Source organism: Aphelocoma coerulescens, chromosome 4, assembly GCF_041296385.1.
Source record: "Aphelocoma coerulescens isolate FSJ_1873_10779 chromosome 4, UR_Acoe_1.0, whole genome shotgun sequence".
Lineage (NCBI taxonomy): Eukaryota > Metazoa > Chordata > Aves > Passeriformes > Corvidae > Aphelocoma > Aphelocoma coerulescens.
In genome coordinates this window covers 49,776,864-49,804,520 of record NC_091017.1, presented here as the reverse complement: position 1 = coordinate 49,804,520, position 27,657 = coordinate 49,776,864, and the positions used below count along the sequence as shown (strand labels likewise).

Genomic DNA, 27,657 nt, shown 5'->3' with positions numbered 1-27,657 from the left:
TATAGAAGGAAAGAAGTAGTATGAAAATTAAGAAACCTCACATGTGACCAGGTCTTTTCTTTAGCTTGAGAATTGATAAGTAGCTAATTTTTCAATTGTTCTTTAAAGAAGTTTCTTTAAATACATTTTATTTTAGATAAGTATGAGCCACAGATGGCCATGAATTTCAAAACTTGATGAGTCAATGGCCATTGCAGTGTGCAAAACTGTGGGGGCTAAATTTGAATAAATGTGTCTCAATACACATATAATCCATGCTTCAAGCGGCCTCACAGTATTGTCATATGCCTGTAGGGAAAGACACAAAGACAAATGCCATACAGTTCTCACCATTCTCTCTTCAAGAAAAGTTGTTTGCCATAATTTTTTACATTAAATACTGTTCTTCTGTCTTCTGAAAACTTCTACTTTATTTTTGGTCTGTTTAGAAAATAGGTTCATTGAGGAAAATACACACCCTGTAATTCTTAAGTGGTTAAGATCCATCCCTTATAAGAAATGGGATGAGTTACTGCCATAAATTCAGGTTATTCACAATGCATTCTCAAATGCAAATTATTTTGGTTAATCTTCATCCCTGGAATAGTCTGTCACTTTCTGTACTAACCTGGCATTGCTCTAACTGACCCATAGCTATAGAGGAGATGTCCATGTTACTGTTTTGAGTACTTGGAGAACAATGTCTCGGGGAAACAATTTGAGGACCCTATTAATCACACACAGATCTACTGCTAGGTAACTTTTAAGAGTAATCTACCTAAGAACATTTGTAATAGAACAAAGAAGTTAGTAGTTAAAATGATAATTTTTCCTTTTTTATTTATTGAAGGCTATACTGTACAGTAAACATCTGCCTTATTTAATTCTTTAACAGAGTGGCTTTCAACTAGTGCTTTCAATTAGTTCAACTCTCTCTGTTGACCTGAGGTCTCTTGCCCTCTCAAAAATGAAACTTGGCTTCTGTGTTTAAGGTGGCTACTACCATTGCTTTTATCCATTTCTGTCCCCTCTCTGCGAATGTAATAATTGTCTCTTACTAGCTTTTTAATATACACATAAGATTTCCAGAACTAAATCAAAGAACATCCACTTCCTTGTAAGCAAGGCTATGCCTTTAGCAACTCACATTTAAAGAAATATAGTTATAACATGTATCCCTATGAAACATTTGGCCAGAAATTAATATTCTAGTTTTTATGTCAGGGTTTTTTTTTGTGTCAGATTTTTGTTTGGTTGGTTCAAGTATCACATTTGCAAATACACTGTATCTAGTTCATGTTGTTTTCTTTGTACTATCATATGGCAGTTATGACTCTTATCTTTCACCTAATTAATAGTGATAATGAGTATATCTTTGTTTCCATTACTTTCTTAAGGACTTTTATCTTTTGAGAGACTGTTCAAATTCTGATATAAATATGCATATTTTGCATCATGTAATAAAACTAATTGGTCTTTTAATTTAACCAAAAGGCAAGGAAAGATATTCTGCTCTAAATTCTTTGTTGTTATTAGGATTTTATCATAATGATTAGCAGTGAATTAGAAGAGAAGTCTCTGGGGAGACCTTATTGCAGACTTTCAATACTAAGGTACCTTATAAGAAAGATGGGGACAGATGTTTTAGACCTCTTGCAATAGGACAAAGGGTAGTAGTTTTAAACTAAAAGAGAGTAGATTTAGACAAGGTACAAGGAAGAAATTTTTTATCATGAGGGTGGTGAGACACTGGCATAGGTTGCCCATGGAGGTGATAGATCCCCCTCTCCCTGAAAACATTCAAAGTCAGGTTGGACGGGTCTCTGAACAACCTAATCTACTTTATGGTCTTACTCACTGCAGGGGGATTGGACTAGATGATCTCTAAAGGCCCCTTCCAACACAAACCATTCTATGATTCTATTATTCTAATGAGAGATTTTTTGAGAATGTCTTTCCACCAGCTGTATCCTTATATTCTTGTGATACGAGCCCTCCTAATGCATTACATTAAATCAGTATACTACTTTAGTAATATTCAAAAACTTGCCATAAAGTTTTTTAAATCAGAATTTCTTCTGATTTTTTTTCTTCTTTTTAAAATCAGAATATTATTTTAAAAGCAGTAACCATCTAATTAGTTTTTTAAAGCTTTTAGTATTTTCTTGGTACTGTTTCAGCTTTGCATTGTAAGTAGTCTACATGGACAGTATTGCAAACTGAGTTTGCTGCAGACTCTGATCATCCTTAGATTTTTTTAGTCAATTTTTCAAGTATGAATAGCTACTGAAAAATCATGCTTGAAATTTTCAGAGTTGAGAGCATATTTGTTGGCATTTTTAAAACCATCATTACTGTACAGGTTTGACAGCTACACGGTTATGAAACTGTCCTATTTCATTAACAAAATTCTTTGTAGTTATTTTTTATTTCCAAGTGAAACCAGAAGTCACATAAGCTTGAGTGATATTTTTAAATAAAGTTACTATGCTGGTCGATGAAGACTAGCGCTTAAAATGTGGTTCTTCCCCAGCATGGAATAGGTTTTTGTCATCAGAAGCAGTAGCATAAAATTTCTGGAAGTGACTCTCTTCGTTCCTAGTAGGAGGAAAACTAAACAATGTAATGTCAGCAAACTATTTTGAGGAAGGCAATCATTTCTCTCTGTAGTGTCTGCATGTACATGTATTTATGTACAAACATTGCATTCTGTTCCTCCAATGGTGTTATGGTGAATTAAATTGCTAGCATAAGAGGAAAAGTAATTTACTTTGTTAAAGTATAGAGCATATGAATAAAAATGACATCTCTCATGTAAATATTTTACAGATACAGACAGCATTTATAATCTGAGGAGTCAGGTAGCAGTTTTATTAGCTAGTGATAATAACAGTGTATATTCAACATAGAGTGTATTTCTTTAGTTCCCAGTGTGCATTTTCAAGCACTTTAGCATGTGTGTAGAGAACAAGTAGTAGTGATTATAATAACTAAATAGTGCTACTAGACCCTGTCATGCGTTTCTGATGAAAGGCTCATTTTTTATTTCAGTTCACACTGTAATAACAAATACACTATAGACAATGTAATCATTGTAAGCTTTAGACTATAACTTTGTGCTGTGATCATTAGAAGAAATAGATGTTTGTTTGTTAGGCACACTTGAATCCAGATTCTGCAAGTGTACATGTATCCCTACATGTATATATGTTGCTTTAGCTGCATGAGAGATAATGACAGAAGTTCACTATTCACAGGAGAGTGGTCACAACTGAATCAGAATACCCAATCTATCAAGCATTTTAACTTTTTCATTAATTTTTATTAGTGTGAAATATTCTTATTTCCTTCCTTTCTGTTATGTATATGTGTGCACGTGTGTATATATATATGTATATGTGTATATATGTATATGTAGCCTTAGTGAAATTTATAAGAAATCATGGAAAAAAAAAATCAAGAAATACAGTTTGGCTCACTGTCGTTTCATACTTCAATGAGATATTCTTATGAGATCAGCGATTTTTATCTTGTTAAAGGAAAAACAGTATCTCTGAGAAATGGAAACTTCAGCTACATGAAGGTCTTACCTGGTTGAGGTTTGAATTGGTTATTTGAATGAGCATAATATGATTGAATTTTGAAAACAATAGATAGAAATATACTGAATAAATACAAATTACATGATCTGACACTGCATCAAACAGAGTTTTACTAGCAAGGGTGAAGGCATTCTTTTGTATGCTGAAGCATCCAATTATTTCAAATCTGAGTTGTTCTGAATCATGACAAGGATGGTATTCTGCCAGAATTACTCAGAATAAACTGAACTAAAGCAACATGTATGAGTTAATAAAATAAACAAACTAACAAAACCCTACATTCAGAATGAAGGCCAAAGTTTTCTGTTTCTTTGCATTACTAGTGAGCATTTTTCTTTGTATTTTGTTGGGGTGGGTGAAAATTTTATTTATGCTTAAGAAGAATATATATAAATAATACTTTCAGAACATGGATATATTTAATTTCACATAGCATGCTATGAAAAACTGTACTCAGTGTTTGTAATTGATATAGGAGAGGAAGACAGAGAATCTCCCTCATTTTGTGCATGTTGACAGTCCTTCAGATTTTTGCTTCCTTTATTGCTGTCATAGAAAGTTGACAATAAACACTGACAGCTTTTCACTAATACACTACAGGTTTTTAAAATAAATATACAAAGGGAGCCCATTACCAAGGTTATTTGGGATAGAGGGTAGTAGACTGTGTTAGACTTAGTTTTAATATTAACATTTATTTTACAATATTTCCATATAAATAAGATGGTTTATGCATTACGAACTTTGATGGACACAATTGTACCTTATTGGAGAAAGATGAAATAGACTTTGTATGAAGAAACTTTGCTTAATCTGAGAAAGACTAAAGTAGAATGATTTGTTTAAGGCAGGCTTCAGTTTTCATTTTTGTAAAAACTGTGCTGAGGCATGCCCTTGATTTTCTCACCTCCCTTCTGAAAAACTGTGTCACCTGAGCAAACAAAGGCATGTTCTTTATTCCACAGTAGCAGCAGTGTGAAAAAGAGCTCAGCATAATGCTTTCGTGTTTGAAACATTACATTTACTGTATATATGTGCTTTGCCTAAATATACTATTTTTAACTTTCCTTTTTACTAAACCTACATAAACTGTGCTATTAATTTCTAGCTGTTGCTGCCTGCATTTTTCTGCAAAACAGGTTTTATTCTCACATAATAAGGTTGTGCCATTTTCAATGGATTTCTTAAAGAGGAATGTTTTTCATTTTTATTTTACAGAGTTACATACATGGAAGCAGTCAGGCTCAGTTTGTGGCAGAGTCGCATATTATTCTTCTGCTGAGTATCCTTCAAACTGGTGAATGAATGAATATTAAAAAACCAAGCTGGGGCACAGTGTGCTCTTAAATAAAATTGCTCTGGCAGTGAATGTCATTGAACATTTAAGCAGGTATTGTATTTTGGCTTACTTGCTTACTTATTATATGTTGAAGTAAATATCCATTGTTGTTGCTGTTTACTGCCAAGTCACATTGGCATTGCTTTTCACTGATGTGCACCTTGTTATCTCCTTTGTTAGTCTTGTGCCAGGTTACTATTCTTAATTTTTTTTCAGTGTTACCTTTCCAGTAGCAGAAACTAATTTTCTTCTTTTTTTACTCTTTCTTATAATAATTAAAAATTCAATGAAAAAATAATTTTATTTCTTTTTACTTACCAGAGAAGCATCCAGAAATTTATCAACTGTACGTGAACATTATTTTTCCTCCAATAGTCCTAGGATTTTTTTTCCCCCACCTCATCTAAACAGTTTACTATTACGTCTTGAAACAAATAACTCAATCACATTTGTTCTGACATCACGTCCTCACAGAAAGACTTTGAGACCTACTTTTATTCTTTCAGTCTAACTGAGTCAGAGAAAGTTAAGCTGGGGTTTTCTGGGGCTTTCTTGGGTATTTTTTGGTGAAAGTTTTAATAAACTGTAAGAAAAACTCACATGCTCTCTGGGTTTTTTAAACCCTGATTCTCATCAGCTTTATTCATTTAGTGAGAATTCTAGTCACCATTAACCATTTTTAAAGTTTAGTTGTTCCTTCACAAATACCTTTCTCTAAGGGGAACAAGCAAAAGAAAGTAATATTTCCCAATCTGCAGTAATAGACAGATCCCAGTTTTATGATTGTGACTACTCTCTTGTTCTCTCTCTGAAGTTATGCTGCCTTAGAACCTGCCCTTCCTCAAACTTCCCTGTCTACCTTTGTCTTTGCCATTTGCTATCCAAAGACACCACCATCATTACACTTTCATTACGTTCACTTGCCTGGCATCCGTTTTGCTACCTGTGAAACTTTATATGCTTCATAAATAGCCATAGTTTCAAAGTTATGATCTTATTTTGCAGAGTAAATGTAATATTTGCAATTGAACTGGAATACTGTTTCCAGTTCTGGGTCCCCCAGTACAGGAGTGTTGCAGACTTAATTGAGCAAGTTCAGCAAATAGCTACAAAGATGATTAGGAGATCATCCTGTGAGAAAAGGCTGAAAGAGCTGGAACTGTTTAACTTGAAAAAGAGAAGACTCTCAGGGAGATCTCATCAGTGTGTATAGCTACCTGACTGGAGGAAATGAAGAGGAAGGTGGCAGCCTTTCTCAGTAGTGCCCTTTGAGAGGACAAGAGGCAGCGGACTAAAATTGAAAACCAAGAAAATCAGTCTGAAGACAAGAAGATGCTTCTTACTGTAAGGGTGGTCAAACAATGAAGCAGGTTGCCTGGAGGGGCTGTAGAGTTTCCATCTGTGTAGAATTTCCACCTGAAAACTGCCAGGTCAAAAGTCAGTGATTATTGCTTTAAATGCTACATTTTTTTTAAAGTACACAGAGACAGCTATTACATTTCATATGAAAAGTTTCTTGTTTAATAGATAAAGTATGCATCTTACTAGTATCATCTTTCTGCTTTCCTTTGTAGAGCTGAAATTTATGTTTTTTGCTTTTTGTGAACTGCCACAATTTAAACAAATCTGTTATCTAAACCAGTGCTGTTGAGTGCTTGAGAATGAGAAAAGTAAATCCCCAAACCAGAGTAGATAAAAAATAAACAAAATTTTCATTGATGACATATTTAGTTTCTCTGACTCAGGCATGGAAGTGATAACTTTTTGTTGGCAGATACTGTCTTTAAACCAGGAAGTTGGCTAGCTACATTAATGCAGCTGTCTGAAAGAATCCTTTGAGTGATGTTGTGCACTGCCACTTGCAATAAGAATTCTCTAAGGTTTCATTTCATGGCTCAATACTATTGGGATGAGTTTTTAGTCACGCACAAATTTCACAATGAAATCTTTTACACAAAATCTTGACAGTTTAACAGTTACTTGTGAAAATTAATATTCCTTTATTCTTTCAATGTTGGTAGTAATTATGAGTTGCTCAATTGCTTCTTCATTATTTGTTTATTCAGAAATTGTTAGAAAATGTGGGAAATAGAAAAAAATATGCCAGATAGATGAAAAGTAGTACATTCACTTTATCCTTTAAAGTTTAAAAGATGCATTGAATTTTAAAACAGGACATTACTATTCTGGTAATGTACATGTTTCATTTGGTTGTTTCTTTTTACTTTGTAGTAGTAAGCTTGTCACTTCTTTCTAGATGTTGAAATGCAATGTTGTGTTTCTCTATAAAGTGAATTTTTAATACCTCCGATGAAAAAATAATTAATTTCCTTTGCCCTTTTTTATTTTGTTTTAGATAGTGTTTTTACCTCATCTGCTAGATTATTTCTATATAAAGATCTGTTTTTCCATGCTGTAGCTACATAATTAGGACTTGGGTAAAAAGGACTTGTGAAGATGTCAGCTACTCAGTTTAAATAATTTTATAAAGCAAAATTAAATTCAGTAAAATCTATACAGAGTTACTGATTACATACCAGGTATATGTACACATACAGTGTACTCACCTAGGACTGGTAATAGGGGTGAACTTTACTGGCACTTGGGGTGGGCTGACCCTGGCTGGACAGGGTCCCGCCAAAGCCATTCTGTCACTCTTCAACTGGACAGGGGAGAGAAAATGTAGGAAAAGGTTCATGAGTCAAGATAAGGACTGGGAGAGACTCAGGGAAATTAACTCAGGGAAGACTCAGGGAAGTTATTACCAGTCAAATCAGAGAAGGGTAATAAGAAATAAAAAACAAATCTTGAAACAACTTTCCCCCCACCCCTCCCTTCCTCCTGGGCTTAACTTTACTCCTGATTTATCTACCTGCTCTCCCACAGTGGTGCAAGGGGATGGAGAACGGAAGTTGTGTCCAGTTCATCGCAATTGTCTCTGCTTCTCTTTCTTCCTCAGGATGACTCATCACACTCTTCCCTTACTTTCTCCTATTGGAGGAAGTTCTCCACGAACTTCTCCAATGTGAGCCTTTCCTGTGGGCTGCAGTTCTTCATGAACATGTAGCAGAGAACAGTGAAAAGACATGGTTGGATATCATAGAATCATTAAGGTTGGAAGAGATCTCCAAGATATTGTGGTGCTTGTATATTATACAATTTTGTGACTTTCAAGGTATTACTTTGAGCAGTTTGTGTTATGCTGACAAGATGACTCTTACTTAGTTATTTGGCTCCCCTTTCTCTTGTAATGGAGAGTTAACTTCAGGAAATAGTCATGGAAATCATATAAATGTTGGTTGAAAGGGATCTCAGAAGATCATATACTGTAATCTTCCTCTCAATGAAGGATTATCACTAACACTCTATCTGGTCTTTCTTGGTTTTGTCTGGTGCAGTTTTTCAAAACTTCAAGGAAGGAGATCACATAATCTCTCTGGGGAGTTTCAGACATGAAATTGTTTTTCATCCAGTCTGAACCTTCCAAACTACAGTTCATGGCGCATTCTGGTGTGAATTACAATCTTGTTTGACATAACTTTTTGGCTTCCCTTTGTATTTCTTTTGCCAGCTTTATAGAATTCGTGAAATAGCTTTAGTGAAGCTTTCATTTAAAAATGAACAGAACACTCTATAGAGTAGAATTACGAAATCCATTATGTTTTAGCTTTTTATTGCCTAGGAGCAAAACAAAAGTCAAGGTTTGCTTTTATTCATGCCACATTATAGCTCATTGTTCACCATAAATTGACAGGTTAAAATTTTTTTTTAAAAAGAAAGAATTTTATAATTATTTCCAGAGAAAAACTAATACTGAATAAGAGTTAGTTATAAATTTAATTTGAGGTTACAGCCATAAAAATATGCCAGTCTTTTCAATATCTGCTTTCACTGTTCTTTGAAATTGGCCAATTTTTATATCTTCTCCACAAACAATAAAATCTTGTTATTATATGCAGTTGAGAAGGAAGTTTTATGTAATACATATCCCCACATCAGCTTGATTATCAGTGCTTCAAGCAACTGGGTTCAATTTACACACATAATACTTCGGGGTGGGTTGTAGAATTATTTCAGTATAGAGACTTTCTGATGAGGTAGAAAATTTGTCAAAAAGTCATTACGGAAATAGATGTATAACTGCTGTAGAATAAATATGGCAGATGACACAAAGAAAACTTATTTAAATAAGAGCATGGAATAGATATTTTTTTAAAGTGATTTTTTGGTTTGGTTTGGGTTTTTTGTTAAATTATATAAAAGCAGTAACTTCTGTGGAGCTATGAACATGCTAGGCATTGTGCAGTCTGTAATTCAAGGTTTTGCTTTTGAAGCGTCCGAGTATCTCCAAGGACCCTAGGGCCTACATAGTTCACACAGAGAAATAACTTTGTTCACAGTCACAATCCTGGTAAAGCAGTCTAATTGTGCTAGATATCCAGTTTTACCACACAAAAAGAGCACATATCTAAACACACTGTGATTTAGCAATAAAGTTTAGCATCTTCTCAAGTTATCATCACTTTGCATCCACGTGTATTAGTGCAGCAATGACTTTTAAAAACATAGAGAAAAATTGTGCAAAACAAAATAACCAACCAGAATAAATGATTCAGGGATTTTTGAGCCAGACTGACCATAAAGAATATTATAGCTTCTAGTCATCAATTAATAAATTCTTATTTCTTTTAAATCCTTTTTTGAATTAATTATGGAATAATATTCTATAGCAATAAATTTTCAGTGTAAACTTCATGTAGTATGCAGAAATTATTCTTTTGGGATTTTTTTTAGCCTATAATTTGCACAATAAATGTACTGTGTGACTTTGGTATATAAGTCATGGGAAATAATCCATTCTCTCTCTTTTTTTTCCCTTCTATTTGGAGCTTTATAGAGTTCGCCAAACATACTTCTCTTTCTTTTCTTCCTTCCAAGGTGAAAAATTCTATTCTTTCCCCATGCAGAAGATGTTCCAGGCTTGTGTTGTCTATTGTTGCAACCCTCTTCTGACAGAAATGAGGTCAAAGATAAGAGGAGTCAGCAGAAGTGATTGGGTACTAATAAAATTTTTTTAAATGCTGAGTAGTTTGACATTCTTGGAGAGACAAGAAAGAGGAACTAAAGGCAAGGATATTGAAGTACTTTTGGAGTTATTAAGAAGACATAAAGGCAAAAGAGAGATGACTTTGGAATGAAGAGCTGTCATTGCCTAAGAGAAACGACGTGCAATAAACTGCACCATCAGTATTACTGTTGTAATTAACTACAGTTGAATACAGATAGTGTATATGACTGTTACAACAAAATAGACATTGAAGTGTGCAGTGTTCAGCTGTAAATATTGCTCTGGGTGTCGAGATACAGCAAGAAATAAAAGGAATAGTAATGTTGGATAGACTGTGTTGAATTTGAAAGGTTTCTTCAATTCTTCTGTTCCTCCTTTTTGTAAACACTACTCAGTTTTTCTAATGAATTTTCATCAAGTTTTTATGTCATTCCCTGGAGAAATAAAACTGCTTTGAATGTAATCTGTCAAAAGTTTTTCCCTTTTGTAGTAACAGTGGATCCTTACTTTAAGGAGTAAATTTAAAAGTAAATATTTTCATTACCAAAGGAGTTTCAGTTATTAAGCAAGTTATTTATTGTACAGGAGATAAATCTAAACCATTATTATAGGAATTAGCAGTTATGATTAACCTGGTTTTTTCATTATTACTATTAAACTTATTAAACTGTTAAATATTGATGCTGAATAAACACATGCAGCTAAGTAAAAATGGAATGTCTTTTCAGTTTCCTAATTTGAATTCCCAAGGCAAAGTTTAATGGGACAGCTGCGTAGGTGGATACGAGATATTGATTGAAAAGGAAAAAGACAAATCCTTTTGGTAGCATTAAAATTACACCTATTATGAAAGAGATTTCCTGTCCTACAGAGGGAATTTAAATTAAGTGTATTAAGTGCCTCTGTGGTGTGAGGAAACTTTTCCATTGGATGAATGTAAAGAGATGACTTTCTGTATGTCAGAGTCACTGACCATAAGAATCTGAAACTTTGAGTCAAAAGTCAGTAGAACAATACTTAGCTCTTGGTAGTAAGATTCTGTCAGTTGTGCATCAGTGTGCACAACTAGTTGTGATCTTCCCCAGAGATCATGGTAGAGTGAGTGGGGATGGTAACTAAAGCAGTGAGACAGGGTTATTGTATTCTGGATCTTAAGGATAAGAAAAAAAGAAAGAAGACCACGGTGGATAAAGGTAGGACTAAAAGCATAACATTAAAGCATATTTAAGCATGCTTCCTAATTAAATATGGAAATCAGCATCCAAAGCAGCAGAACATACTGCACATTTTCTCTTATTTACTTGTGTTATCTACCAGTACTGCCTGTTAACCTTGTAACTTATTCTGATTCTTCTGGAAGCTGTCTAATTCCTCCTAAATGTAATGAAGTGTAAGGAGGTAATAACTAGAAAAATCAAGACAGTTTTACATTACCTAAGTCTCCTACTGCTTGACCTTAAAACAATTAATAATATGACCCTTTAGAAAAGACATTAAAGGGTCTTAAATGTGAGAGAGATATGCAGAGACCTTAAATTTACAGCTGGGCATTTGTTAACATGAAACATAATTCATACTCTCATCAGCTAATTTCAGTACACTGGAATTGGTGAACTGCCTTCACATATGGTGTGTGTCCTCTGCATGAATTTACCAACTCTTGAATTTCAGTGATTTTCAACCATTCTCAGTTTCTGACTAAAATTTTCCACTGGAAGTGCAGACCCTTGCAAAGCTAATTTAGCTGTCAGCTGCTCTGGCAGTTGGCCCGTTTTTATTTGTCTTTTGCAAATAGCTGACTGCTAGTCCCAACAGCAAGAGGCATTCACTGACCACAGGCTGAAGACATTTTTAAGGGTTTCTTTAGGCTTCAGTTAATTATTTTAATGGCTGAAAAATATATTTGCTTGAATGGCTCAAAGATGAAGAAATCTAGTCCAAAGTTAAATGTTTTATGTTTTGGATCCACAGATACCTTTTACTAAGTTATATAGTCCTCAAGTGCATTCAGCTAAGAATAAAATTACATTGCATAGATCCTAGCAATGATGGAGAGTAAAAAGACAGCCTAGACTCATATGGATGATGACTCATAGTGTAGAAAAAGAATGTGTGATATTCTTAAAAAAACTTGAGGTTTTTAGAGAAAGTAAGGGAGATTATATGTCTGCATGCAAGTATCAAGTGTGTGCTAACAGATGAGACATACTAGGTCTAGTGTTTGAAATAAAGTGCTTGAAAATAAGGTAGATGTTTGTAACACAGTGTTAGAATAGTGAGAGAAAATTATATAGCCTCATAAATACTTACAAATAGCTCAAGTGAAGTTTGTTTTAGGAAAAGTATCTCTGTTTAAAAGTTAAATTAAACTGTTAAGAAATTCCATCATTTGTTTGTTTCTCTGGTGTGCTTAACATTAAGGAAAGTAAAGTAATGTTATTTGTCTGCCTGTTCTGGAGATGCTTATACTTTTGTGATTTGAATATCACTAGACAAGAAAATTTAGAGTAATGGATTAAAAAATATAAATAAAGCTAGAAAGAGATATTTAGGGGCAAACCACACTATAAAAATTTGCAAGATGGACAGGACTAAACCTGAAATTTCATCAGATGTAATCTATACAACCAAAAAGGTCATAAATAATAAATGTAAAAATCATCTCCCCAGAGCTAGTTTTAGCTGATCCTAAATGTGAATAATTAGGATGTAAATCAGGCTGAAAAACCATGAATGTTTGATTATTGATTTAACATAAACTTAATCAGGTGTCTCTATGCTCCATTTTGCAGCTGAATTAAAACAGATTCCAGAGTCTTTTTCTTCTTCTGAATCTTTTATATGGCCTTTCCATTCTCAGGTGTCCAAGAGCACCACAAGAGCAATGGTTCCATGAGATTATCTGTGGATTAGAAAGACAGGCTCATAAATTGAAGCTGAAACTAATCAAATTAATAATAAACTTTTTCACTATGGGAAATTCTGTATTAGTGTGAAATCTGTTCTCTGCTCTATTAAAATTATTAAAAAGCATCAAAAAGGAAAGTGGTGTAGTATAGTTGGCATTTCAATGGTTGAAATGCAAACTTCGAAATACTTCACTGTTTTGAGATGAATTTTCACGGAGTTGAGGAGAACTCCAGTGCCAAGACTCATGTAATACTTCCTAAAATTGTTGAAAAACCATTCAGTGTAGCTAAAGCATGAAGGTTTTAAACAGAAAGTATGTTCAAGGTTGTTAGTATGTTACAAGTGGATTTCAGGCCATTAAAAAATACTTAAATACAGCTTGATTGTGTACAATTAATCCATAAATTCATAATCAAATCATTTTCAGACTTTTCTCTACTTTTTCAGGTTCTGAGTTAGGAATCATCCTTCTTCAGTGAGATGAAACATACAGTAGTTGGCATCTTAAACATAGAAGTTTAAGTATTAGTAGGAAAAGGTTAAGTTAAATATCTCTATCAGCAAAATATGCCCTTTTGTAAGGGACCAGCAAAGAATTTCTCATGTTCTAATTGTCACCCCCCCCAGCAAAAAACCAAATCAAACAAAAAAGGAAAAAAGGGAAAAAAAAAAAAAAAAAAAAAAAAAAAAAAAAAAAAAAAAAGAAGAAACTTCAGAAACCTCCATAGAGTTTCTGTTGGTCATATACTGGTCATATACTCCTTGACAAAAAAGTACGGGCTTTTCTTTGTTCCATGTCTGATAAATTGAACCAGCAATTTTTAAAGATTGCCTGATAATCTATACCCATTTTAGGTTACAATAAACTAAGCACAGGCTCGAGTGGATGGATATTTTGTTCTCTAGTTTTTCTTGCTCCTATGTTATTAAGCAACTGCATGATCTGCAATTTAAAAGGTAGTTGTTTCTTTATGTGTTTGTAATGCTAATACCAGATTTTGTACTCTTGGCAGAAACATAACTGAATATGAGTGAGAACACCAAACTTTTTTCACAAAAGTAACCAAGTGCTAGTCAAGTTATCATCTCTCCTTCTTTCATTCCTCACTTACTACTAATTAGGAATCAATTTGTGACTTAAAGATATAAATTATGTATTACATTAATAAACTTTGGAATTATCAGGTTTTCTTTCTTTTGGGCATTCTGTGATTAAATTTTCTATTAAAATATGCTAATTAAAAAGTATCCCAAATTTACTAGCAATTAGTTTCATTTTGTAGGATATCTATAATTTTGGATTTTATTGATCCAATATGTTTTGTTTTAGATTTGGTGGCCTGGTTTTTTTCCTACTTCTGATATAGCATCTTGATTTTTTCAGGGCTGAATATTTTATTTGTTACTACTGATCATTTTTTGTATAAGCTTATAAGTTGTGATGATCACTGTCTTTTTCATCCTACTTAAAATCTTCCTGAATCAAAATTCAAAACCTTTTCAAAAGTCCTATGTGAATAAGTTGTTTTCAATTTTTACAAAAATCATGTATCAGCTGGGAAAAGAAAGAGCAGAAGTTTTGTATGTAAAAGTGTAATAATCTGAAAACGTAAATAACAGGATTTACATAGAAAAAACTCAATAGACAAATAAATTTATCAGAAAACATGAACATCTGAATTTAAAACATTTGCTTGCCATGGCTTATCTGAGTGCTACATTCCCCCTCATCTTTTCAAAACAGTTTCATAATGCGTAGTGAGGCAGATAAAGAGAAATTGGAAAATAAGTACATCTTTTGATGCATCATTTTTTGCAGATGAAAAACTGTCCAAGTAATCACTTGCTAAAATTTTACATTCTGCACTGTTAGAGAATTGAGATACCATAAAAGATTATTTTCAGAGCTGGGACTGTTGCTTTATATTGTAGAATATCAAAATAGTGTAAAGGCATAACGGAGAATGTTAGAAATGAGTGAAAAATAGTAACAAGCTATATATTCTGTGGTAAAAAGCTAATTATTGAAGCTAAGTATTGAAATGACAACTCAGGTTGAATTTTTACTTCAGCATCAGAGAGCTGAGGCAAGTACCATGTTACACTGTGGCTATGAAGCTGATATTGAAGGTAAAAGGCAGCCAATGAGGCTGAAAGCTCAGCAATGATGACTAAAGTTAGAAAGCAACAACTGAAGCAAAAATAGTGACAGCATGGGGGGAGCTTTAAGGGTAATGATGTGAAGTTCCAAAAGAGAGGGGAAAAAAAACCCAGCACAATTCAGGTGGTTACAAATCTATAATTCTCAGTCGCAGAGCAAACAAGTTACTTTTGTGAGACTGTTACTCCTGATGGTAAGAAAAGTGAATTAAACTCATGGTCTGGTAAGAAAATAAGAACTAAGTTACAGAAGGGATGTCTCCCAAATGGCTTTTTAGTTTGTGGTTGGTTGGTTTGTTTCTCAGAAGCAGCCAGGTAAGGGAAATAGCAAAGGACCACATTATGTACTGATATTGCATGAGATAATCAAGCAAAAAAAATATTTACAAGGCATTTCAAAATCTTTGCAAAAAGTAGCACTTCCCCAAGAGGGCCTGGTGAGTTATCTTTACATCTTGGGACTGGGGTTTTTTTTCCCATGACTGTTAAACTCAGGACATAAACACTCTTATAAATCTAAGTGAGGAATTGGTAAAGTTATTAGATAGTGCTACCTTAGGGGCTTTTCTTTAATAGGGTAGAAATACATGTGGAATTTTTTTTCTCATCCCTTTTTGTGACAACTCTCTCAATTAATTCATCTTTATGCTTTTGTAACATCGGAAAACAAAGAATTGAATGATTCTCATGACATTCTCCCCAGTTCTTTTTCCCTACTGGAAGCATAGCAGTAGAACAGGAGATTCCCAGTCCCATATGCTCATGAATCTGAATCGTAACATGTAAAATTTTTCGAAAGCAATTTTTGTGTCATGGATTCCAAGATTATTTTTTTCACAATATTTTGCACTTTTTTTTTTCTATTTTGTCAAGTGTAGTCATAAGCTTTTAGAAGACTTGAACAGAACCAATTATTCATAGACTGACTCTATGCCTTGCAGCTTGTACGTGTGTGAGGAATTTAATTTGAGCTACTAGTGTGTTTTTAATTAGAGCTTAATTTAGGACTGTATGTAGATGTCTGTATCAAAGAGGTGATGTTAAAAATTATATTTCTTTCTTGTTGCCTATTTGCTTCTGCCATCTTTCACTATTGATGTTTACTTTTTAAAATCTTGTTGTTCTCCATTTGTTGTTTCTCAGTCTGTGTATGAAATTTGGAAGCCAAACCTGAATCAGGCTGCTCATCTCTGATGAAGTGTGATTGTGTTAGCATTGACAGTTCTAAATCCTTTTGCTCAAGCTCTGCTTAATTAAAATTTTATAATGAAAATTTCAGCTGTCTTTGAGCATTTTGGTCTAATTTTGAACATTCCTAAAAGGAAAAATATTAATATATTACAAGATCACTGCAGGTGTAATGTTACAAGATGCAGATATTATTTATGGCTCTAGCATGTTTGAAGTATCTTCTGTGAATTATTTGTGTGCATAAATAATAACATCTTACTCTTGAAGTTTGTAGTCATCATGCTCTGGGGTAAGTAACGTTGAAAACTCCAACCTTATTTGACAATCTGTAAAGCGTGTTGAAGTTTGTGTTTCCTGATATTGTAACCTCTAGCTCTCATGATTCACACCTGCTTTGGAGCATTCAGGCTTGCCTCTGCTTCAGAACAGATGTTATGCACAGTAGTAACCATTCCTTTTTGGTTTTACAGTTTCAAATAAACAATTAAGTGAATGGCTTAAGAGCTTGCTAGATCAGTGAAATTGTTTTATTGTTATGTACGTGTTCACATTTCTAACAGTTATAATGAGACAACGAAACACTGAAAGTGACTGAGGACTTTGCCTCTGAGATGTTTCTCTGCTAAACTATTAGGCAATATGACGCTAAAAAGGGAGTTAATGTCTTATCCAAATGCAGAGGAAGATAAAGCAGTCCAACTGCTTCAGTTTGTGTCAAATAACCAATGCATTGTGTGCAATTGCAGTGAATGATTCCTGGATCTTACAGTTTTCATTTTTAAAAAATCCTTTAGTACCAATATACAGAATATTGTAAAATATTGAGGAATGGCTGTTTCCACACAAAATTTGTGTGTCCTACTTGATGACTTGTCCTTTAAAGTTTCTTGAACCTTCTTTATTTTTTTTTTTTAATCCAGAATGCACAAAGAAAAATCCTACACATTTTTGCCACAGGTGAGTGTATCGGCACAGTACAGATTGTGATATGCAGTTGTTCTATGTAAATGCCTTCTTTCGTTTTATGAACTTGAAAGCTGGAGTTCATAGATGTACGTACCTTGGGGGCTTTCTGAGGTATCCACACATCTGCTGCTTTCCTTGACAATGACGATATAGATGCTGCTATCACCATGGGAATGGTACTCCTGAATGAAGCTGCTACCTCCAAAGGGGATGTTGGAAAAAGGAGAAGTAAGTTGACTGAATAGCTAAGGCAATGCTTAGACAGTTAGAAGGCACTGTGAAATTACAAGTTTTCAGAAGTCTCTACCTTAAACCAGTATTTACCTTTAGTGGGTTGGAATAGAGGAGAGCATAAAAATTCTGTTGATAAAACTGCATTCACATGAAGTAGTAACAGTAAAAAAATATTTTAAGCATTTTCAGTCAAGGGACAGCTTGACACAGTATCTCTGCTATATTGCAGAAATGCTTTTTGGCTCTTCAGTTATATCAGAAGTCAGTGATATAAAGAACAAGAGTTTCAAAACATTGTTTTCAAAATGAATTTAAGTACTTAAGATAACATCCAAAAGAGTGTGAAAATGCTTTTATTCGGTACTCTTGCCAGTATCATGTCTCCAGAGTAAGGTGGAAACCGAGCAGTAGGTGTAGTACAAAACATATCCTAATCTGTAATGTCTAAAGATATTTAGCTTGAAGTTCAATTTTTATGTTTTTCTGAATTTTGTTGTTACTCAGAATATTTACGAGATTTTTTGTCAATGAATCACATAAACACACAATATGAAACTGTTTTATCCAGAATCAAACTTCCTCACTGTTACATCAAACAAGGTTTTTCTGAGTATGACATAGGTTGAAACAAATACGCCCATCTGCCTTTGCACCTTTTATATCCCCTGACTTATTTTTCTCATATAAGCCATTAAAGGTCTTTGGAATATACCAAATTTCCTACTCTGCCTCCTCTTTCTTTTGAGATCAGTTCTTTAGTTTCTCTGTAATACACAGTATTGCAGATAGAGCTGGCCAACTATTTTCTTTAAAAGCATTCTAGAATTCTTCATAATAGCTGTTTGAATGGCTTGAGATCTCTCTAATCTATAGTGATTTGAGGGTCTCCTTCAGCAAGCTGTAGATGAATCATTTAATTCTGAGTATCTTCTACAGTAACTAGCTTTAACAGGGATGTCAAAGGATACAGTGACATAAGTTTAATTGGAATATGATCTTACATCTGGGCCTGTGAACAGGCCTAATGAAATATCAGTGGACTGCAGTAAAAATTGAGACTCCGCTCTTTGTGGGCATTATGTGAATGCTTTCTGTGTATCTGCCTTGCACTGTTCATGCTTCCAATTTATTCATCCATGCTTGGAAATCATATTTGTCAGTGGTGATTTCTTTATAATGAATATAATGTTTATTAGGTTTGTACATGGCTAGTTTTCTCAAAATAACTGTAGAAATTTTATATTCCAGTTGACATGTGTCACTTTCCACATGGTCTGTTTTAATGAAAAAATGCATCATTGTCAATTTCCTTGGCTTCATGTTTGCTCATCCTTCGCTCAAAGTCAGCATACTTTTGAAGCATGAATATTGCAATTAAATAGCAAAAAGTTGGCTAAAGTAAGAATAGTATAAGAAGAGTTTTAAAAATCAAAGTAGCTCCCTAGAATCAAAATATTATCTAATGTAGATGAGCTGCATCTCAGTTATATGCATCAGTTTGTAATATGTCCCCCTTTTTAAAAAGTTTATTTACACGCAGTAGAGCAGGCTATCACAATCAAGAAGGTTTTATGCTATTATTCCGCAGGGTGCAAACAGATATTCCAATTCTTTGTTTAAACTTTTGCTTTGTTAGTTCATTCTTTGCCTGAAAAGACCCAAAGCACTTTCACCTGGATGCTGTCAGAAGGTCTGCATCATTGTTATTTACCTTCAGAACCTGAAGATTTATATGCTAGTGAGCTAAGAGTAAAAAGTGATTTGGCTGCCAGCCTTGGAACTTAGAACAGTGAAACTTTTAGCCATTAATAAATAGATAAAGTAGTTCTAAGCTGCCTTTACTGCTACTTCAGCCATAGATGGTTGACTAGAGAGAACATGATTCCATTAGTCAAGGGACATTTTTCTAAATGTAATTTTTTTTCGAGAAAGAAAAAGCAAATACCTGAAATGACATTATTTGATATGTATAATTTAATGGGTTATTAAATCCATTATCAGCAGCAAGGTGTTTGCACCCACATACATTTGACTTTCAAATTTCTGCTCTTTTTTTCTTGAAAATACATTTACCCTGACAGGTAATTTTTTACTAATAACCATAAATATTATTTCCATATCTGTTTGAAATCCTGTCAGAAGATAGTGGGTTTCAGTAGTCAAGGCAGTAACATTTTGTATTTAACTGTGTCAAATTCTCTATAAATGATTGACATAAATAATATTCTTTGTAGAGATTGCAGTTTTAAATCTTTTCTGTGCTAATAAACAAAGTTGTTTTCTTTCCAGTAATATGTCTGGTAGGCCTTGGTCTCGTGGTCTTTTTCTTCAGCTTCCTGCTGTCAATATTTCGCTCCAAATACCATGGCTACCCATACAGGTAATCTGTCATTAAATTCTCATCTTAAAGATTGTAATAGCTTTGTAGAAGTTTAAGAATTGCTTTCAGGTAAACAATCTTTAATCTTTACCACTGAAGCCAATGGAAGGTGGTAGAAGCAGGAAGAATGGTGATTAATTTAAGCAAACCAAAAAGGGCTGGAATGCTACTGTTGGCAGGACTGTTAAGGCAGACCAGTTAAAAGGGTTTGAGCTCAGATGCGTGACATATTCAGTGCCCCCGGAAAAATGCAAAAAGAAAACACGCTTTAGTTTATAAGGCTTTATTAAATGTTTATTTTTGTATAACTAAGCTGTACATAAGACAGGGCACAAAACAACAAAGTGGTGTACAGTGCTAAGCTTTGACTTCACTAAAAGTACCCTTTTGTCAGCCACACCATGGAGGAGAGAAAGGATTGTAGTTTTTCTAAATTATACATACACCTGTTAAACAGTTGCAATTTTTCTGACAAATGAAAAAGTAGATTTCTCTGATTAGGCCACATGATTAGTACAACAGCCAGTTTTATATTCTGTGTTATGTTCTACTTAAAAGGATTCAGCCTTGCAAAGCCAACTTAGATGTAATTTCAGCTATTACATTACAATTTTTCTGTTAGAATTTGCTCTGAGACTTTAAAACTATTTTCATTTTTACAGAGCTTGGTCTCTTTAGGCTGTTTAATTGACATTTAGGTTGCTTCAGATTAGTTTTAGCATTTAGTAACACCGTACTGAAGACAAGGAAATTCTTCCCGTTGCAATATGTGCACAAGGTATGCTCCTGCTTTTTAGTAATTCCTGGTAAGGAAAGAGGTCTGTAAAGGGCCCAGTAGCATCATACTGCAAAATTTCATCAGTATAGAGCTAGTACTTAGCCATTTGGGATAGTCTGTCCCGCCTCTCAGTATACTCTCTGGAGATTACATCTAGCTTGACTGACTTGGGGTGAAAGGCAGGATCCAGTTTTCCTAAGTGTGAGGTACTCTTACCCTCCATTAGCTACTTAAGTCTTAAACTTTAAAGAAGCATGAATTATGAGCTTAATCTGCAGCACAGAGCTCACTTGAGAAGCACTGCTAAAGAATGGCAATCCGTGGTCTGAGCTCCCTTCCATCTTCTAATAACAAGTTAATTAAATGGAAAAGGCAGTGGTGGTGGTGGGTTCCTTGCCATGCAATTTATTAACTACTGAAGAGAACCTCACAGTTGTACTAGTTTCATTTTTAGTTCTTTCATCTTAGGAATGTTCATAACACCTATTAACAACATGCTTATATATCTGTGCCAGACCTTGCGTTGCTTTTGTGAATGTTTGCAATAGGGTTTTTTGGCTGCTGTCTAATACCTAGGATATCTGATGCTGAACAGCACTGTGAGCATTAGTATGCTCTGTGAGTTTGCATGCCAACACAATACCACTGGTGTTCTTGCAAACTTAATCACTGAGGTCTATTACATATCTTGTAGTATCAGATACTATAACCTTTGGGAATCTTAATTTAAATAATGTAGGGCTTTTACCTCTTTTCTTGCTAATCTGTTTGCTGTAAATACTAGGTGGAGTGGATTTATTTTATTCTCCCCACAATTAATCTTGAATTTATTGAAATACCAGACATCTTTTAATGGGAGTTTCTAGCAGAAGTTGGAGGTGTATGTAGATTTCATACTTCTCTTTTAGTATCCAAGCTAAGAATAAAGGACAGCAAGAACTGGGGCTAGGGGGAACTGATGCTCACGGCAGCGTTTAGCCCAGATAGTGTCTTTGCCACTGCGTCTTCCCTGAGCGTCCTTCGTAAGAGCTGGTCCTTGGCAGCCACTCCCCGTCAGGGACACCAGGGTGGTGCTGTGCACACCCGCAGACAAGCACACACACACACCCCCCCACACACACCCACACACACACCAGGTGCCGTGGCAGCACACAGCCAAACACACACAGAGATAGAAGTCCAAAAGAGCAGTCCAGGAACAAAGAGGCAGGAGGGGTCTTCCGTACGGAGTTCCAAAGGATAGGTTTATTGGAGGGATCCAGGGACAAAAGATCTGAACAACTGGGGATTCCAAGGTTATATAGGGGGAGGTAGCAGAGGTGTGCAGGCAAAGCACCCTTAACCAATAAGGTGAGGGCCAGGGGGAGGAGTAGACACAAACTGACAGGGATGGAGCCAATAGGGAAGGAAAGGGGTGGGCCAGGGAACCACAAACCAATAGGGCTTCAAACAATGTGGGAGGTTCTAGAAAATTTGAATATTCAATAAGGAACATACATAATATAGGAAAAAGGGGAGGGTGGCCAATGGGCCAACCAGCTGACATTAATCTACATAGCACAGCAAAGATCTCACCATAACCAAGGGTGAGATTCTAAACTTCAGTACCAGCCCACCAAAAATCCCAGACTGATCCAGGGCCTTGCAGCTCCCCAACAGGTCCCATTGCAGCCTCAACTGCTGCAACAGGAACAATTCTATTAAAAGCTTAATTTAAAAATATTTAGTTTGATAGGTGATGCATATCAAAAATAAGTGTACCTGTTAGTATGCTAAAGCTGCTTAAAAAAGAAATAAATCCAGGACAATGCTGAAAAGAATGATTCATCACAATCCTGATAAAATCAAGTAGTGCCACATCATGTTGTTACTGTGATGAAATTATTAGATCCATAAACCAAATTCTGTCTTAAGGAGCTAAGTAGATTCAAGACCACAACTTACAAATCAGTAACACCCATCAAGTAAATTCATAAAGAAATGAACAGTGTGTATTCATAAATTCATGAGAAACATTTAATAGCTGGCTAAGTGTTACACAGTTTTCTTGGGGTATTTTTTATAATGTTACGGCTTCTGCACAATTAAGCAAGATCTTTTGGGCTTAGTTGGTCTGTCCTAGATTGTTCTGAGTTTTCATGGTAATAACTTAATCATTCAAACTTAAATCCTCACTCAATGCAGAATTATTGGAAACCATCACTAGAGCTGATCCTTTTGCTCTGCTGTTATCAAATTTCATTTATTAGTTTCACAAATGTGTAATTTGCTTATCTGGTTTCCAGTGTTAAATGTTTTATGCTTCTGTTGGTCTCTTGGGTAGCTCTGACCTCATTTTCTGTTACTTTAAATAAACATACTGTTGATTCTTTGACCCTTCAGTGGTCTCAAACATGTCATCTTCATCACAATCCCATAGTGTTTTTTAGAGAAGCCTCTTTATTTTTTGTGGATAGTTCTTATGAATTTTACTAAACATGCAAAACACTAAAGAGGACCAAGTATATAAACTCTGTTATTTCCTCATTCCCCTATTAATTTAGTATCCTGCTTTTTAACTTCAGTCATATATGCTAAAATACATTAATCTTTTTGTTTAATGCCTCATCAATTGATCCCAGTGCAGTTATATCTTAAGATGTGAAATCTGTCTATCCTTTTCCTTTCACTGGTTGTAGATTTCACCTTGAAACTATTGGTCTTTATGTGATGAATTGTCCTCAGGCTAGTAAAACTTTGCCTTTAACAATACTAACAACAATGCATACTGATGATCTGTCAGGAAAAATGTAACATTATGTTGGCCTGCCTAAAGCAACAGTTAAAGAAAACTGAAATTGCTTTAATGCTATATGCATGACCTCAAGCATCAACTTCACTATCCTACTTAAAAAAGAAAAAAATTCAAATGTCCTAAATTGTTTCTGTTCTCTGGAACTGAACAACTCAGTCATGCCTGTGTGAAACATCATGCAGTGGTAACAAATGAAACAGTAACAGAACCTGCTGTGCATCCTCTTTTCTGCAGTGACCTCCATGTAGCAAAGATAAATCAAAACAGAGGTGGATAAACATAGCCGGAGTCAAAAAATTAAGAGAGACTTTTTTTTTCTAATGTGCATAAATACAAGTACTGAGAATTCTGTACTTTCTTTGACCCTAGTAATGCCATTGTTAATTTCTATAACAGAAAAGTGTCCCTAGGTGTGCTAGATATGAGTGCAGGTCTATAAGGTGCTCTTTAGAGGGCATGTGTGTAGGAAGGGACAGTAATTTTGACGGACGTTTTTTGATCCACCTCAGACATTTTCCAGTTCTGATTTGATTCTTTCACATGATTTTCTTCTTGAAGGCAAGGGTTGGGAAAAATTGTTTAATTAATATTCTGGTAAAATACCCTTATACAGTAAAGCATTCAAATGGGAAAGGTGATGCAAAGTGGGGTTCATCATGAAGGTTATTCACTGAGCGAACACAATCATGATGGATGAGCTCACATACAGCAAATCTCTCTGCAAGAGCCATTTTTGCCATGGCAGGACTTTTTCATGGCTGTACTAATCCACCTTTTTTATGAGAACCAGATGAAATTTTTCATTTTGCTATAACTTTCACTTTAATTGATATCATTAACTATTGAAAGATTATGTAATAATTTTATTTTATACTGTTGAACATTTTCCCTTTATAATTCTTTCTGGACAAGAAAAGTGTGTTGATATATGTTAGAGAATGTTTTTTTTGAAGCCTTCTCACCCTAGTATTAAAGTGAATAAATGATATATTAAATATCAGATGCTCAGTGACTGAGTAATAAAATTTCATTATATCAACACAGGATTTCATCAGTCAACTCATACACATGGGAGTGACAGAGAGACTATTCTTCCCTATAAACCAAAAGCATGAACTCTAAGTTAACTTTGCTAGTCAGGAAAGAGCTTGGAGGGCTCTCTGGAAACCACACCTTAGGCAGTTTCAGTCCAAAAAGCATACAGAATATGAAAGAGAGGATGCTAAGAACAGAACAGAAGACATCAGTACACTAGCACAGTATTGTATTACTGGGAATTTTAGGCATGTAAATATTTGTAACATTGCTTCAAAAGGACGCAGTCTTATCCACGCTTTACTGATACTAAAAAAAGTTCTTGGTTTTTTGGTTTGTTTGTTTGTTTGTTTGTTTTTAGCTTTGGCTACAACTAATTAACTGCCCTATATTGTTTTTTCTGCTTTGTTTTCTGAATGAAACTTCTAGCAGTTTCATTACTCTTAACACTTTAAATTGTTCTTTCAAGCCTAGATTTTATCACTTTTTGTTTTAATCTCAATTTAAATGAAATGAGCACCTAAAAATTCTGTTTTTCCGTAATTTTTCATTAAGTAGCTTTTGAAGGAATTCTTTTAGAACCTGCCTGCGGTTGAATGTTTCATTATCCAATTATCGTTCATAGCCACTGTATTTTAGTATTATTTACAAGAGTAATGTGAAATTTTTTTAGTTAAACCATAAAAAATAATCAGCCTTCTGAACTGTGTATTGATGGAATGGAAATTACATATTCTTTATTGGGTAGCAGAGAAAATGAACTAAGCTGTGCAAAGCATGATAAATAAAAGATGCCTTATTTTCATCAAAAGCCCATAAATGTTAAGTCAGACATAAAGTATTCATTCATTGCTTGGGGAAGAACAGTCAATGCAACAGGACACACAAATTGCAAGATGCCCCAGAGCTTGAAAAATCCTCACATTCACTGTATACACATCTACCCTTGTTGTAATTAAATTAGTTTCAGTAAAGAAATCCTGTAAAATATTGAAATTGAAATTAAATGCAAGTGAATAAAATAATTATTTCTTGGAAATATACTGGAAATATATTAGTAGGTAGAATAAACAGTATTTGCAGACATAGAAAATTAAATTTATTAATAAACATGAGCACACTAGTAACAGCTTTTTAGATATTCCATGTTGATTTCATGCACAATTAAATTGAGTCACCTTAAGTTTATGAATTGGTACATATACTTCTGATAAATACCAGGATTCACATTCTCACATTCTGATCTATAGTGCCCAGCAAAATTGGCTACTTTCAGTGTTTCTCTTACCCTATGTCATGTCTCTTAGCTGCTAAAGATGCAGTTCCCTTATAGACAGAAAGTAAGGGTCAACAGCTATGGTAGTAGCATTTTAATCCAAAGTGACACTGCTGTATTTGTATTTCTTTGCTGTTATATCATTGAGTCTTTTACACCTCTTAAACCTATCAATGCTACCTCCCTGATTATTGTAATCTTCAGCCCTTCCCACTCTTCTCTCCGAACTTTTTCACTACTAGTAGTCCTCTCTCTTCTCCTCTCAGATCCTTTCCTATACATGGCCTTACACATCTTTCTAGAGCTGGGTTATCTTTTTAGAGGCATGTGCTCAGCACTCTCTTACTTCTCCTCTCAGCTCTCTACAATTCATCTCTTCGTGAAGTTGTTCTCACTGGCTTTTCCCTTTCATTAATCCCTTCACCCTCCAGCACCCAGCCAGTTGCCATCTGTTTTGCCTTGGTTTGTATATCTTGCCTAACAAGCTTGTCAGCTTTTTGCAGCAGTGAACATCTTTATACTGATACAGTCTTTTAAGCTTGTGGCACTTGTATTTATGTTTTGTAATGATTAATTAATTAATTCCATTAATGGAAAAACTGGTGAAATTGCTACAACATGTATGCTAGTGCACACTGCAGGTCTAGGAGTTGAAAGACCTACCAGACAAAGCTAGAGGCAGTACTGCCATTCAGTAGTTCCTTGCTTTTGCGTTTGTACAGTTAGTCTATAGTCATGCACAAGTCTCTAAGTCTCTCTCTCTCTCTGTGTTCCTGTTTCCCAATCTATGGGACTTGGTAAAGCACTCAGAAAGGTGTGACACACAATACATATCTACATTTTCGAAATACAAAGTTTCCTTCCAGATGTACAGAAACAGCAATATCATTGGAAACTTCTTAATTTATTAAAATACTGAGGATTTAAGAGTCTGCAACCCTACAGAGCCTTGCTAATTGCTATATACTCTCCTAGCTCTGGGGCCCCTTCAGCAGTAAAAGAAGATGGTTTTAAATAAACCTGAAACATCCCCTGGGAGAGATTTCTCACTTAAAGTAGTAAGAGCAGATGCAGAACTTGATTAAAGAGAACAGATGTTTGAAGAGTGTTTTGCTTTCTAATTTTTTTAAATAGACAAATTTAAGTTTCAATCGCTCATGTTTTATTTGATAACTTTCATGCTTGCTTAGTAATTACTAAATGGAATATAAGAACTTAAGAGATTATTACACAAATGTCAAATGACTTTTCAAATTATGTTTTGAAGTCCTTGTTTATTCTTTTCAAATAATTTTGGTGCTATGTTTTATATGCATTTTTCAGCATTTAATCATGTTTTCTTTCTTTTCAGCTTCTTAATTAAATGAATTCAAGCGGGATTCATTTAGAGCTGCTTACCATGAAGATAAGCTATAACTGCTATTTTCAGCCCACCAATGTCACATGTATTCAAGAATCTTTTGTTGGTTCATCTGTTTTTGTGATAATTTATATAGTATGGTGATAGAGAAATGAATGCAGTTTTATGCAATGAATGTGTAATTTATAGAAACATATAGTAAACATCTCAGTGGGAAGCACTAAAATGTAATGAATATAATGTGCTCAAGAATTTAAATAAATTTCAGTATAATGGTCTTCTGTTTAAGTCTTCCTTATTGAATGTACTACATGGATCCAAAGGATATTTCCAATATTTTTCACGTGAATTTTGTTTTGAGATGTGTTTTAGAGCTGAACAAAATAACATTAGTTCTTTAGCTACTATTAAGAGATATAACCTGGTGGAAACTGTCATTTTTAATGACTACACCATGCCCCACTTTGCTTTGTAACGGAGTACTTGTATAGAGCTCTGATCACCTCTGACAAGCTGAGCCACTAACATAAAATGGTATTCTACACATTTTCATCCTGGAGTTCTTTTCCTGACTCAGCAGTATAC

At 34.5% G+C, this 27,657-nt stretch overlaps 1 protein-coding gene across 2 annotated transcripts in view; it reads left to right on the top strand.

The window, feature by feature from the left end:
• TUSC3 (tumor suppressor candidate 3) overlaps positions 1 to 27,363 on the top strand; it is a 113,880-nt gene extending 86,517 nt beyond the window's left edge. For both annotated transcript variants that reach the window (XM_069014006.1, XM_069014007.1), the window contains exons 7-10: positions 4,800 to 4,863; positions 17,369 to 17,443; positions 19,739 to 19,829; positions 27,064 to 27,363. In XM_069014006.1, coding sequence (XP_068870107.1) covers positions 4,800 to 4,863; positions 17,369 to 17,443; positions 19,739 to 19,829; positions 27,064 to 27,079 — 246 coding nt within the window. In that variant the 3' untranslated portion in view covers positions 27,080 to 27,363. The remainder of the gene's footprint in view (positions 1 to 4,799; positions 4,864 to 17,368; positions 17,444 to 19,738; positions 19,830 to 27,063) is intronic.
• The last annotated feature ends 294 nt before the right edge of the window (positions 27,364 to 27,657 follow it).